This window comes from Alosa sapidissima, chromosome 3 (assembly GCF_018492685.1).
Source record: "Alosa sapidissima isolate fAloSap1 chromosome 3, fAloSap1.pri, whole genome shotgun sequence".
Classification (NCBI taxonomy): Eukaryota; Metazoa; Chordata; class Actinopteri; order Clupeiformes; family Clupeidae; genus Alosa; species Alosa sapidissima.
In genome coordinates this window covers 24,151,516-24,166,155 of record NC_055959.1, presented here as the reverse complement: position 1 = coordinate 24,166,155, position 14,640 = coordinate 24,151,516, and the positions used below count along the sequence as shown (strand labels likewise).

The 14,640-nt window shown below is 42.3% G+C and overlaps 1 protein-coding gene across 1 annotated transcript; it reads right to left on the bottom strand.

The window, feature by feature from the left end:
- Positions 1-9,556: 9,556 nt before the first annotated feature.
- prl (prolactin) lies at positions 9,557-11,794 on the bottom strand. Its single transcript, XM_042086179.1, has 5 exons — positions 11,712-11,794; positions 11,334-11,455; positions 11,094-11,198; positions 10,576-10,758; positions 9,557-10,135 (listed from the first exon to the last, which is right to left on the bottom strand). The coding sequence occupies exons 1-5, from the start codon at positions 11,752-11,754 to the stop codon at positions 9,950-9,952; spliced, it is 639 nt and encodes a 212-aa protein (XP_041942113.1). The 5' UTR covers positions 11,755-11,794; the 3' UTR covers positions 9,557-9,949.
- Between the last annotated feature and the right edge of the window lie 2,846 nt (positions 11,795-14,640).

The following is a 14,640-nucleotide window of genomic DNA, read 5'->3' as shown; positions in this document are numbered from 1 at the left end:
TATGAAGACACCTGTGGGCTCCTTTCCTGATGGACCTGCAGAGCAAATTCAAATGTGTTAACAGGATAGACCCTGGGTGGACCCAGACAATTTGAAGCATTTCCTCTGCTAAATTTCAACCAGGTCTATATTTAGGCATAGACTTTCTAATGAGACGGCACTCAAAAAAATCCTCCATAGAAATGCATGGGTTAGTTTGTAACGTTGTCTACACATATCCCACATCCCACCCCTCCCTCAGCAAAACGTCGACTGTGAATACATTGAGCCAATCATATGGTGTGTTGTGAAGACGTCTTGCCAGTCATGTGTTGTGAACTCACCGCTGGAGCAAGATTGGTGTCGTGAAGCCTTGCGAACGCGCATTTCTGCTGGATGCCTGATGAGTGCCCAAAAAGCGTTGCTATATCGACTTGCCAAGAAGGACTTTGATTTAGGGCCGGGATGGCCTTGCGCACCCGAGGGTGCGAAGCCCTATTGTTTTTGTAAAGATTCTTTACTTTTAGGATATGAATTGACCTTTTTGAGGTGGTTCCAATGGTCGAAAACGCAGGAATTTTGGTACACACGTCAGTCATAGCGCTCGGTACTCAGTTACAGAGGCTGTGGCCCACAGACTCCATAGTGCCCCCTTATGTCATTGAGTTTCTTGGTCAACATAGTTTCAGCTACACACACCAAATTCTCTCGGTGTGGGGCTCCCAAAGACGAACAACTTTTGTATGTACATTGCATTAGCCACACCTAACAGGAAGTGAGGTAATAGGGATTTTGTGCGTTTGGACACATGGTCAATTTTAACATACTCCTAGATGTTCATCAGATTCATAGTGAGGGGAATTGTGTTATTTTAGGAACGGCTCATATAGATTTTTGCAACTGGTGTTTTTTTACTTGCTAGGACCCCATTGAATACAAAACAACCTGTTTCCGATTTTTCTTCTTCTCCAAGATGGCAGACAATATATGCAGAAAAATCACACAAAAAATAAAATATAATCTTCTCACTTCTAAAAAGGCCTTAAAATTAATGGTCAACTTTTTGATAAATGTGCTCCTAATAAGTTTGACAAGTGAGACAGAGACTATTTTCAAAAGATTTGTTGCATCATTTGCCAACAAATTGGGGGGAAAAAACAAATGGAAAAATCTGCAAATCTGTATCTTGTTTTATTATTGAAGAGTTTAACAAAACAGTCAGTCATTGTCAAGTATGTACTCTTGCAAGAACACCTACTGCATTGGCTGGCAAGACAAGAGCACTTAACAAGGTCCACAACAGGCTCTGGTGCTGGAAGTTTTGACAGGACAGGAGCCCATTGCCCATCATCAATTTGCCTCCATCCCAGTGAGTCAAGAATCTTTGGAGCAGGCACTGTATCTTGTGCCCAAACATTTGCTTGCCAGTGTGCTCTCAGAATGTGCTCTATAACTGCTCCTGAAGTGGGAGGGTTTTAGAGTTTTAAACATGTTCCACTGAAGGGCTTTAGCTGTTTAATAACCAGGTTTGAAGAGCTGACATGAATTTCTCACATCCAGCTAATCCAGTAGACTTAACTGCTACTGCGTACATGAGTGTCTGCCTCTTCTTGTGAGCTCCTCATGCTCACCATGTTAACTTTTGAGGCCATAACACCTTTGTGTGTGTGAACTGTGACTGGACTGGCAGTTTACATAGTTCAACAGCTTTATGAGCAAGGTAGAGGACGATGTTGGCTTTGGTTTCCTTAGATCACAGGAAAGCTTTAAAGTCTTTGGTGTAGAATCTTGTATTTTGTATCCCTTATCCTGTTCTTTTAGTGCTGTACGGATCTGTCTCGTCCTGTCTTTCATGGAGTTTGTGATGGTATAGTTGTTAAATAATAAGTGTATATGTCATTGTAGCCTCGTGCCTTACTTTCAACAGTTTGAATGAAGCATTCTGCCAGATCTTGGCAACAGTTTATTTCCCTTTTCCTTACAACCATCTCCTTCACAACAGCCATGCCATCTATTAAGATGCTATCCAATGTGTGTGTTCATTGCACTGAGCTCTGTAGATTGTTCAGAGGATGCTGTTTCTGAAACCAGTCCCTCCAGTTCATGGATGAGGGCAGATTTAGCTGTAGTGGGCAGCAAAGAACCATCAGGCACCATTAGGCTTGCATTATAATCAGCAAATTTTTATGTTCACAATTTCCTGCAAGTCCTGTTAACCGAATTATTGAAGACCAAAGAGCTCATTGTGGACAGGAAGTCTAAAGCTAGCACGCACACCCCCATTCTCATCAACGGGACTGAAGTGGAGCGTGTCAAGACCAGCGTAAGGTTTCTGGGTGTCCACATCACTGAGGACCTCTCTTGGACCCTCAACACCTCTACCCTGATCAAGAAGGCTCACCAGCGTCTCTTCTTTCTGAGGAGACTAAAGAAGGTCCAACTGTCTCCTCAGATCCTGGTGAACTTCTACCACTGCAGCATCAAGAGCATCCTCACAAACTGTGTCACATTTTGGTATGGCGCTCTGCCTGCGACCGAAAAGCATTGCAGAGGGTGGTGAAAACTGTCCAACGCATTACCAGTTCCTCACTCCCCTCCATCGAGGCCATCCAGGGCAAGCAATGCTTGCGTAAGGCGTGCAACATCATCAAAGACTGTTCTCACCCCAATCACAGACTGTTCACCCCACTCCCCTCCGGGAGGTGTTACAGGTCTCTACACCCCGCCCCCCTGGACAATTGCACTACCCTATCCCACCCATAGTGTTCTATTTATTTACAAATGTACATACTGTAATTAAACTTATACATAGCAATATTCTACTGCTCTTCATGCTATTTATCCTGCACATACACTTATTCTTCCTACGCTTATAATGTTACTGTTTTTGCACTCTATATTATTCTTCCTCCAATTATAATGTTACTGCTACTACATTGAACATATCTGTACATGTTGTTCATACATTGTTCATATTACATAGCCATATTTATTCTGCTCTTATAAGGTAACTGCTAATACACTGTACATATTTATAATTTTTTAAATTTTTTTACATTACATTTGGCTGACACATTTTTAGCCAAAGCGACTTACATATGTCAACTATATGACAAGGGATTACATTGTCCCTGGAGCAACTTGGGGTTAAGTGCCTTTCTCAAGGGCACAATGGTGGAAGCCGGGAATTGAACCGACAACTTTCAGGCTACTGTACATTAGCCCAGTTCCTTACCCGCTATATATACCACTGCCCCGTATTACTCTAATCCACCTTCTGTAAATCAACTGTATACTACTAGCCTAGAAACCTAGACGCACCCTAGCGGCAGCGCTGCTAGGGATTGTCTAGCAACTCTCCGTTGGCTTGTGAGCTCGAAAAATTAAACTTCTATCAGGCCAATCAAATCGTATAGAGTTGTTAGGCGGGCTTAACATAATGATTGATGGCAGAGTTGCAACGATTTGGCTTGAATTCCCTGCTACTTGAAAACAAATAAGATGGATGTTGCTGTTGGCGAATAGTGTGACACGAGTTAAGCTTTTATTAAGTTGGCAAAAGTTTGAACTAGCCAACTAGCTCCGCTGGTGGGAAACGCATGGGACTTATAGTGCTGTCCTATTGCGTGCAGAGGGAATTTGAAAGACAACCGATTATCTCGCCCCTCGGACTGAGCACTGTGAACGGTGAGTGCCCAGACCCTTCATTTTAATGTGGGTCTGGCTCGTCAGGCTAGTATACTACTGTCTACTCTGCACTATATTTCTTGACCTGTCTATGCACCATCTGTCTATACTTTGTATATCACATTGCACTTTTCTACTTTTTTGCACTTCTGGTTAGACACAAACTGCATTTCGTTGTCTTTGTACTCAATGTGTTTTTCCGGGTATGCCAATAAATAGCATAATGGTGGTTACACCCATCATTGGTTGATAATTATGATGGTAATGTATTACCTAAGTCATTAACTTAATGTATGTATATAATGATAATATCTAACATATCCATTTGAATGTTTAAAAAAGCTATAGAGATTGAGAATGTGTCGTCATCATGGCATTTTCTCATTGGTGAACGCAAAGCATTTTGGGGATCCGCGGCAATCCATGCCCATGTAAACCAATGTAAACGGCCAAACGTACCCATAATCTTGGTCACGTGTCTTAGTAATCTCTCTTTGCTATTTTTGGTGATATATCTGTATATATATATATATATACACATTTTTACGATTTTAATATCTCGCCACATAAACAGGAAATGTGTCATAAAGTCGAAGTGCATTGAATCGAAAACTTCTCAGGTTAAATTAGTCCAATTTCCGAACCGGCTGAAAATGAAAAAAACAGTTATCCACCACCTCCAAAACTTCAAAGCTGCTGTCAGATTATGTTCCGAGGACAAAACTTTCCTATTGTGTATCGGCAACACTCAATAACGGTTTATGTGATGTGTCAATCACAACATTTCATTTCTTCCCTAACAATTTGACAACAGCTAGTTGTAGTTGAAGTAATCATGCTGGTTGCTATGGTGTTAGGTCACATTATAGTGGTGGTTGCTAGGTTGTTGCTAGGTTCATTAGCATGGTTCCTATAGTGTTGCTAGGTTAATTAGGATGGTTGCTAGGGTGTTGCTAGGGTACATATGGTGGCTGCTATGCAAAATAATGCAGTTGCTATGGTGGTTGCTAGGGCAATCATATTGGTTGCTATGGTGGTTGCTAGGTTGACATTCTAGAGATGTTTGCTAGGTTGTTGCTAGGGTAATTAAGGTGGTTGCTAGAGTTTTGCTAGGGTACATATTGTGGTTGTTATGCAAAATGATGTGGTTGCTAATAAAGGTGGTTGCTACGTTGTTGTTAGGGTAATTAAAATGGTTGCTAGGGCGTTGCTAGGCTAATTAGGATTAGTTGCTAGGGTGTTGCTAGGGTACATATGGTGGTTGCTATGCAAAATAACGTGATTGCTAGGGTAATCATGTTGGTTGCTATGGTGGTTGCTAGGTTGACATTATAGAGGTGGTTGCTAGGTTGTTGCTAGGGAAATTTAGATGGTTGAGGAAAAGAGTCTTGAATTTGACCTAGCATTTAAGACTGGTCGACACAACAGACGCTAAAGGATAAACCGACATGATTTTGCAATTGAAGCTACATGCTCAGAGAAGTTAAGTCGGTCATCAATTACAACGCCCAAGTTATGTGCCGATCTAGTTAGGTCAAGTTGGGTTGAGTCAAGCTGGATGTTAATCTGTTTGGGGAATAGCTGTTTTAGCTGGAAACACCAAAAGCTCAGTTTTTGAGAGATTAAGCTGAAGGTGCCGATCTTTCATCCAGGCGTCAATATTTCATCCAGGCTGAAATATCCTTAAAGGGATATTCCACAATTTGGGGAATTACACTCATTTTCCACCTCCTCTTGAGTTAAACTGTTGAGTTTTACCTTTCCCCAGTTCATCCAGCCGTTCTCTGAGTCTGACAGTAGCACTTTTAGCTCCAGCTCATTGAATCAGATTAGACCGTTAGCATCTCTCCTATAAACCAACGGTCTAATCTGATTCAATGAGCTGGAGCTAAAAGTGTTTCTGTCAGACTGATGGTAGCCTAGGCACAAGGCTATCGCATGATTTCATGCACGTAAGTGAAAGGGCCTCACATCTGTCAAGTTCGCACAGGGCCTCGCACCCCCTTGCGACCGCCCTGCAGCTCCTCCTAAGACAGCAGGGAAAAAGTTAAAATACGCAATAAACCCGGGAAATGTTGACAGGTTTGTTTCGGTCCCGGTGATTATTTGTGAAAATGTGCAAACGACAGCCTTAAGGCATTTAAAGGAAGGAGTCGTAGCATGCAAGCTCCTAAATTGACACAGTACAGAAGGCATCAATAAATTGTTGGGACTGGGGAGGGTCATGCGTTTTTTCTCAATCACTTTGGAGGGTCATAGAAAAATTTCTTGCTGGCGAGGGAGGGTCACGTCTTTTTTGACCAACGCTTCCAAAACTATAGCCCCTTAAGCCCCTTAAATCAATAACAAACAGTCCCTTATGTCATTGAGTCTTGTGGTCAGCAAATAACTTTACCCCCACACACAAAAGTTAGTAGGGATGTGGACCTTCCTAAGACAAACACAAGGGGATTGGGATCATGCCACCACTCCGAGTGGGCTGAAAGCAGTTTTTTAGGATAATTAGTCAACTTTTATCTGCATTGCACAACATATCACAAAATGTATGTCATAAACTAATAACTTGGAAGCATATCATTGTACCCTACATATTTGTGGTGTAGTGCCATCTAGTGACTACCATTAGTGTAAAACGTCACACCCAACAGGAAGTGAGCAAGTGCTTCCGATGTAGCCTGGCGGGCCATCCTATGTCATTGAAATGTATAGTCTGGAATCGAGCCATTCACCTTATGCGCTTAATCCAAGGGGCGGGCAGAGAATTGTCTTTCAAACTGCCTAGGCATGCAATAGGCCAGCGCTACGACCGTATCCGGTCGGCAAAACGGCAAATACATCCTTCTTCGAAAGGAATGACTTAAGTGCATTGTGTTGCTCAACTTTCAAAGAAAAGCACAAGTCCAACTCCTCCAAAGTTCACGCCAACGCCGATTCAAACAACCGCTCTTTGTTCGCCATAGCCACCTTCCTTGTTGTTCACAGTCGCAGGACTGTCGTTATCCTGTTAAGCCCGCCTTAAGACTCTCTAACAAAATAGAGCGCTGTGATTGAATAACATCCACGGTGTTAGCCAATAGAAATTCCTATGGTTTGATACTAGACGTACAGGCTGAGCAAATTAATTTGCCGCCGCTAGGGTGCGTCTAGATTTCTAGGCTACTTCTGATGTAGAAAACATGCAAAACCAAATAGCACACACATCAGATATGTACATATGACAAATGCACCACATGTCAGTTCTTTGTTGGATTCCGAAATGTCACGGGTTGTGGAACGCAGGTGCTCGAGCCTGCCATTGCCCCTTGCTATGGAAGCGCATTTCAGACCACTGTAAGAGGGAAAACCATCTTATGAACTGGGACGCAGCCAAGGTCATCAGAACGGAAAGCAACAAATTCCATCGATGGATCAAAGAGGCGGTTGAAATCAGGAAGCGGGCCCCAAAGACTGTGAACCGGGATGAAGGAGCCTACCAGCTATCCCACACCTGGGACACAGTCCTGCAGGGCCGCCCCCGGCTGTATGAAAAACCACCAGACAGCAGAGGGCGCCCACCCCCCCCCCGGAGCACCCCAGGGGACACGGCCATCCCACCACATCAGGTGGGATGGAAAACTCCATATAACACAGCTCAGACGACGTCACACCAACATCACGTGACACCTCTGATGAAGGCTACAGAGGCAAGGTAGCCGAAACTTGTCAGGTACACAATTTTACCTTATTGGCTTGTACAGAGAAACAGTAAGAATTAGTAAAACAGTAAGCCTAATGAACCTCTTCAATATGCTTTTGAACCACACTGTTTTCACACTGCTCAATTCTCTTCAAGGAAGTTTACGTAGGTGTCTGCTTCATCCAACAAACTACGACGAAACAGACATTTTCCTACCACAACCTATGTAAGTTACAATTAATTTGTGTTTTTTATTCGAATGGAGTGTGAAGTCTGTTTTTTGACGACTCGGCTAGGCAAGTAAACAAGCAAGCTGGCGTTACCTGTCATCGATTAGCAACAAACTCGTAGCTGCAACGTCTAGAGAGGACGTTAAGTTTAACTCTAGTTTGATAATATTGGTATTACATCGAGTAAGTTCATAACTTGATTAAGAGATAACCAAGGACTCAGTGGGTAAGTTATATTACATTAGCTAGACCTCGGGAATGTTTCTAGATTCGCGGTTGTGTGAAGTTGTGCCGGTAGTGTTAGCAGCTAAGTAATAATTAGTGTCACACTCAAATTGTCAGCCGCCTTTCCTAGCGATAGCTGGCCTGACGAGGGAAATGGCTGAAACTTAGCCTTCGTTTTGAACTACGTTTGTATGAGTGGTAGGTTGTGGCGTAAAATGACTTGATTGTAGGCTTAGCTGTTAGTTTGTTGTTCAGTTGAACATATTTTTTTAACAACTGTCTCTTTTTTTCCCCCTTCTATTTCTGTTAGGTGCCGCTTTTATGCCGGTTTATGGATGCTATAGCATACTGAATGGATGGCAGGAAAGCACAGCACACGTGAATTTCTAAATGAAGAAGAGTGAATAAATGCACTTGCTTTTCAAACTGATAACAAGTTGTCAATGGTTATTTATCCAAGTTTGTGTAGCCTAAACCAGACATACCCTAGCCAAATTTATCCTGGCTGTAGATAAAGCAGGATATGAATTTCCCAATATTTTGCCAGATTAATAGGTGGTTTACTGAGGTTTAATATCAATTAAAATACCATTGAAATCAGGTTGATCTTTAGTTTGGTTAAAATTTCAACATTGTTTCTTAAAATTTCAACATTGTTTCAATATTCATTTTAGTTGAAATACCATTGTAATCCTGTTGATCTGTCGTTAGAATTTCAACGTTCCTTCAGTATTAATGAAGGGTGCAAAAGTGATGTAGAATCAATGTTGCAGTGCGACGTTGATTCAATGATTTAACGTTGACAAAGTAATATTGATTTAACATAGGTTCAATGACTAATTGTTATCTGGGTGCAGAATGAAGTCATCTACAACTGAAAGCCCCGTTTTGCAGGTAGCCTATTGCATTGCATACAATTAGGCTTTCTCTGAACTACATTTTCCAAAGGCAAGCTTTCGTGCTTGTGTCACAAATTCAGAACGGCTTGACGTATATGCTTCAAATTTGGTGTGAACATTTGTATGGACTCAATGATGAAGTCAAATGTCAATTTCAAACCCACCTTGAGTGTGATATCTCAAGAACACCTGACACACAAGATGTTTTAACTCAAAGATTAAGTGATTCAGTGTTTTTTTTTTCAGGAATCTCCCCACCAACATTAAGCCAGCAGCTTTCCATCCACTATTGTAATTCCTCTGGCATTGCATTTCTAGTTTTAAAGTGAATCTTCAATTTGAGGATGAAAATGACAAAGATGAGTTTTGTGTCAACAAATGGTATTTTTGCACCACTTTTTCCAATTGTCAAGGTGCTCCTTAGTTTAGTCATTAAAGGAATTATCCGGAGTAAAATGCACTTTAGATCAATTTACGGATGATTGGGAGAACATACGTTGAGTTGACATCAAAATCATGTCATTCAGAGGGTCCCTAAAGCCAAACCGAAGTATCCAGAGGTCTTTATGTGGTCGGATAGAGAGTCCAGAATAAATTTCATCAAGCCAGTACCTTTCCGGAAATGTTGCTGTTGGTGCTTTGGCTTGATTTTTATAGTCCCTCACATGTGATCTCAATTTATTGTCTCTTAATTTCTGCAAAAATACACTTTTTTCATTTTACCACATTTGTCTGTCTGATTAGTTCACGTCCCCTCCAATTTTGACATCGTCATCTCAATTGACCCACAAAATCAACAAAATCATTCAATTTGCGTGATGGGTGTTTATTAACATTCTATGAATATTCAAGTACTCACCATAAACTTGCAAAGAATGTGTGAATGTGTGTAAACCTGCACAGAAGCCTACAGAACTAAGTGGAGTTATCTAAAGTGCATGTCATTTAAGCCCTACAGGACATAAAACAGTCTGATCTGGAATGCTGCTCAGCTGCCATAGCATATATATGTGGCGTCAAAAAACATCTCTTCCTCACTCTGCTGGACGCCTGTGTAACAGAAACTTTGCATGTTAAACAATGAAAGTGATGTGTGACAAGTGTGATGACAAACTACATACTACTGTCACTTTTAACTGGTCAGGTGACAACGTGATGGACATTCCAGTTCAGACTGCTATTCTGCCATTGTAGCTCAGCAGCTCTCCTGATTGGCCTGGAGAGACGCAGAGCCAGAATGGCGTCAGCTCCTCTTAACACATCTCTGGACGCAGCTTGGCTGCCCGGCAGCGGAGGACCTTGAGGAAGCTGTCAATTTTGTGGGAGTCTCTGCGAAAACAGGACAGCAGGAAGTGGAAGTTGGACAAGCGCATGTTCTTGTCGTTCCCAATATCGTTGGTAAAGGGGAGAGAGGAGATGAGCTGGGAAGTGGGGCCCATCTGTTCAGAGAGAAACATTTGCTTGATTGATATCACATCTGGACAGTAAGCAGACAGGGAAACTTCCTGTAGTGTGAAGGCAAACAATTTATATCTGAGGTACATGCTGATCATTAAAAAGGGATAGGTGTCTTGAAAATATATGTATTGCTGGCCAAACAATGTTTTCCTTCTAATTAACCTGTTACATTTGCTTGTCTTTTTGAAAACAAATAAGCTATCAAGCACAATATTCCACAATATTCAAGCTGACAGTCTGCCAAATCTATATATTACACAACATTATTGAATGTCTCTGTAAATAAAATAGTTTTTCCACTAATTATTTGAGAACTACTCAAAGAAAGCTCTAAGCTCTGATAAACTCCATAAGCACACAAACATGCACATGCATTCAATCATATAAACTTATACAGCTTCCCCATGCCCCATGTACACACCTTGTGGACCAGACGATCCAAGCCATCACCCAAAGTGTTTGAATGGTCTTGAAGTTCTTTGGTCTTGCTGTAGATCAGGCTTTTGTCAGGGTGGACAAGACTAGGAGCCTCTTTCAACAGCATGGATAGAGGATCTGACCACGCAACCAGCAGTGAACGAATCAAGGATAGCAGCTCAGACTCCTGCATGGAAACACAGTTCAATTCATTATAAACAATTGTCTCATATGGAGAGCCAGTCGGGACAGTTTGTCACATGGACAGCCGGTGACACCAAGAAAGGTGTCACTCAAATACATCACAGTTCTCATTATATCTTCCAACAGAAACAGATGTTAAACTTTAACCTGTTTAGAAAGAAATGTTGATGAAAAGAACACAATACTGTATTCACAATTTGTATGAACAGCATTACTTTTACTGTTGCAATTATTAGCTGTGATTTATCATGACTCATACTGTTGAAAAAGAGATCAAAGGCAAATGTGGGATGAGGTGCAAAGCTAGCAGGTACATACAGGCACTTTGAGGGCTTGCTCCTTGTCATTGGGAGTTTGGAGGGAAGATGTGTGGCACATCGATGGGCGCATAATGATCTTTCCCATTGGAGGGATATGGGTGTTCTGCAGATCAGAGTTGAAAGGTATAGGTAAGGAAGTGTGTGCACAGCCATCCATACACATTCTTTCTCAAACACACAGACACACACACACACTAACATGCAACTATAAAAACTTTCCCCTGATGAAGTTACTCACAAGGTCGTTGGTAAGCGATGTGCTGAGAGAGTGCAGCTTGTCAGAAACCTGGGAGACTCTCTCCAATAAATCACCCAGACCGAGTGCCTCAGATGACACCGTCACACACAACAGCACTACCACTGAAGAGAAAGGGGACATGTGTACCACACCAGTATGGATACCTAGTTCAGTGATATGTCAGACAAATACTGCAAGAATGACAAGAGGATGTTGATGGGGGGAAAGGGGTGTTTGCAAAACAGTAGCAAAGAAGACGGCAATAAACAGAGTGGAGATATGTACAGGAAAATGACACTGATTAAATACAATTCAATTGTGCTAGTGGACAGTTCAGATATATTGACACACATGTTGACATAGACAGGCCTATCTCACCTGCAAAGTGCAGTTTGGTACCCTGGGACCTGTAGGCGGGCATTCTTCTGGATATTCTCTTTCCCCTGGTTTCTGTCCCCTGGCCGTCGTTCTGGGATGTAATGCTGCTGTTTCTTGTTCCTCTGATCATTCCTTGGGCTCTGGCCACTTTATAAAGGACCCTGTCCTTTCTGCTTTGCGTATGCAGCAGACCTGTGCTCAACGTGGCCATTGTGCTAAACTGGTTCTCTCTTGTGCTAATGAAAAACATTGTTTTAGGTCCCCGTCTTCATCAATACACACGGGAAAGCTATTTGTGGGTGTGTCAGGGCACAGTCCACTGTGACACAGATAAATAAGTAAATATATACAAATCTGTGTCTCTCACTTTCTCTCCCTCTAATTAATGGGTTTTGTGTATTGTGACTTTTCAAGAGGCCTCTGTGTGACAAGGAACAGCCAGTTCATGGAGCTTGACAAAGTGGCAGTGACGGTGTATGTGTGTGTCACTCATTGTTTATGTAGATCTAAAATTGCCTGAATATCAAATGTGACTCGTGGTGCTGGCACTTTTTTAAAGTCGTTTAAGTCCGGTCCTCTGTGGATTTCCCCATCTATGTCTTACTTGTTAGGTCCACTAGAGGGCTCTCTACCCATCATGAGAAGCCATTAAGCATCTCCAAAGGCAGAGGATGAAGTAGACCACATGTTGGCTTTTACAGAAATGTTGATAGTTCAACAGTATAACATGATAAATAATGACTATTTGTAAAATCATATTCCATCGTTATTATGAGCACTGTCTTTATTACCTCACAGCTTGTTATAGTCCTTTCTGAATGACTCGTACGCAGTTTCCAAAAAAACGTTTTGATTCTTGATTCTATTAACCCTTGTGAACATATATTGTCTTGTGAGACCAGGAATGAGGCTCCAAATTCCACGTCCTCATTTCAACCCACCAATCACTTCCGGGGGTAACGTTACACCCATTTTTGAAATCACAGACACATTTACTTTGTTTATCTCGGGGGGTTGGGGGCTAATGAAGCTTTCTTATGTTGCATATCTTGTGTTCTGTGTCACATGGTTGACCAATAGCCAATCTAACCCACCCTGATATCTGGGTATGTGGGGAATGCATCTACTGGAATCCAATCAGGGATAAGTTGGTGCTGTTAGAAAGACCATTGATCCTCTTTTGATTGTATGAGGTAGAATTTTAAGTGGTACCATGATTTATTTGATTGTTCCAAGATCATGCTGAAGGATTTTAGTAGAACAGGTTCAGAAGGCATGTGGTCCTCAATTGAGGCAGACCATAGTTTGGAAGGTTGTTAAAAACTGTAAACATTCACCCTGCCATACATCCAGAAAGATACATATATTATATAATGTTTATATAAAACAATGTATTCTTTTCTATGCTTTCAGGGGGGGGGGGGGGGGTCCTATGGAACCTGTGTTTGTTTAGGGAGAAAACAGTGATCCCCTATAGATAATGGTGTGTGTGTGCGTGTGCGCGTGTGAACATGTCTCTGTGTTTTCACATACCCGAAGGCAGGACAGGTAATTCTGCTTTTAAACAGAGCTCTTAGAATGAGAATGTTACTTGTGGCTTTATGGTGATTAACTCTTACCCTGTGTGTGTGTGTGTGTGTGTGTGTGTGTGTGTGTGTGTGTGTGTGTGTGTGTGTGTGTGAGATAGATAGATAGATAGATAGATAAATAGATAGATAGATAGATAGATAGATAGATAGATAGATAGATAGATAGATAGATACTTTATTGATCACCAAGGGGAAATTCAAGGAAAAAGACATGGAGCTACCTCGACATACTGCCACTCTCGTCAGCGCCGGAACCGAAAAACGTGTGTATGCGTGTGTGTGTGTGTGTGTGTGTGTGTGTGTGTGTGTGTCTGCTTCACCTCATGGCCATTCGCCCTAATATGCCCTTGTACTGTACACATTTTCCAGCACCACATACGTATATTATTCAACCCACCTTGCCTCAAACACACACACACACACACACACACACACACACACACACACACACACACACACACACACACACACACACATATACTGTTATTACACCCTTCTGAAGACACAGGTATGACCTCCAGCTCTGACTTTGAGAACCATGTCCTCCACCCTTTTTAGCCCCCTCCCCTCTTCATGGAGGCTGTCCCTAACCCCCTCATACCTCCCTGCTCTCTCCTAGAGGCTCCCTCCACCACCAACTCCCACACGCCAACCCTGTCCACTCCCACTCCAGTGCCCCAGGCCCTTCAGGACAGAAAACTTTTTCCATTCTCTTTGCAAATTCCCCAACTGCTGTCCTGTTTTCTAGATGCTACCAGGACACACAGGAAAATCAGGAGTATGGCTGTGTGTTGAGTGTGTATTCATATTTCATTGTGTGTGTGTGTGTGTGTGTGTGTGTATTGATGACTCAGCGAATAGACTGTGAGAAGAGACCTGAACAGAATGTGTTAATGTGTATATACGTGTGTGTGTGTGTGTGTGTGTGTGTGTGTGTGTGTGTGTGTGCGTGTGTGTGTGTCTATGTATATACGTGTGTATATACGTGTGTGTGTGTGTGTGTGTGTGTGTGTCTGCCTGTCTGTCTGTGTGTCTATGGTATGTGAAGGACAGGACTTTAACCTTACTTAGGAGCGACCCCACCCCCTGTTACTCCCACAACCATGCCACACATGCATACACACCACACACCCATCCCCCTTCCCAAGAACAGGCCTTTGTCTTTCTTTAGCAGCAAGTTTGGTTCACTCTTTCCCCCACCTCCTCCTCTTTGCCTCCCCTCCTCACTTTACAGCAAAAGCTGGCAAAAAACTTGCTTCCCCTGTTTTCCCCCTTACTCTATTATATTGCTCTGACTTTTAATTGATTCTCTCTCTCTCTCTCTCTCTCTCTCTCTCTCT

Excerpts from the sequence above, each read along its gene's own strand:
- prl (XM_042086179.1), bottom strand. The coding sequence starts at position 11,754 with ATGCCCGCCTACAGGTCCCAGGGTACCAAACTGCACTTTGCAG. Across the intron at positions 11,456-11,711 it reads TACCAAACTGCACTTTGCAG|TGGTAGTGCTGTTGTGTGTG; the intron begins GTGAGATAGGCC and ends CTTTCTCTTCAG. Across the intron at positions 10,759-11,093 it reads AGCAAGCCCTCAAAGTGCCT|GAGTCTGAGCTGCTATCCTT; the intron begins GTATGTACCTGC and ends GTTTCCATGCAG.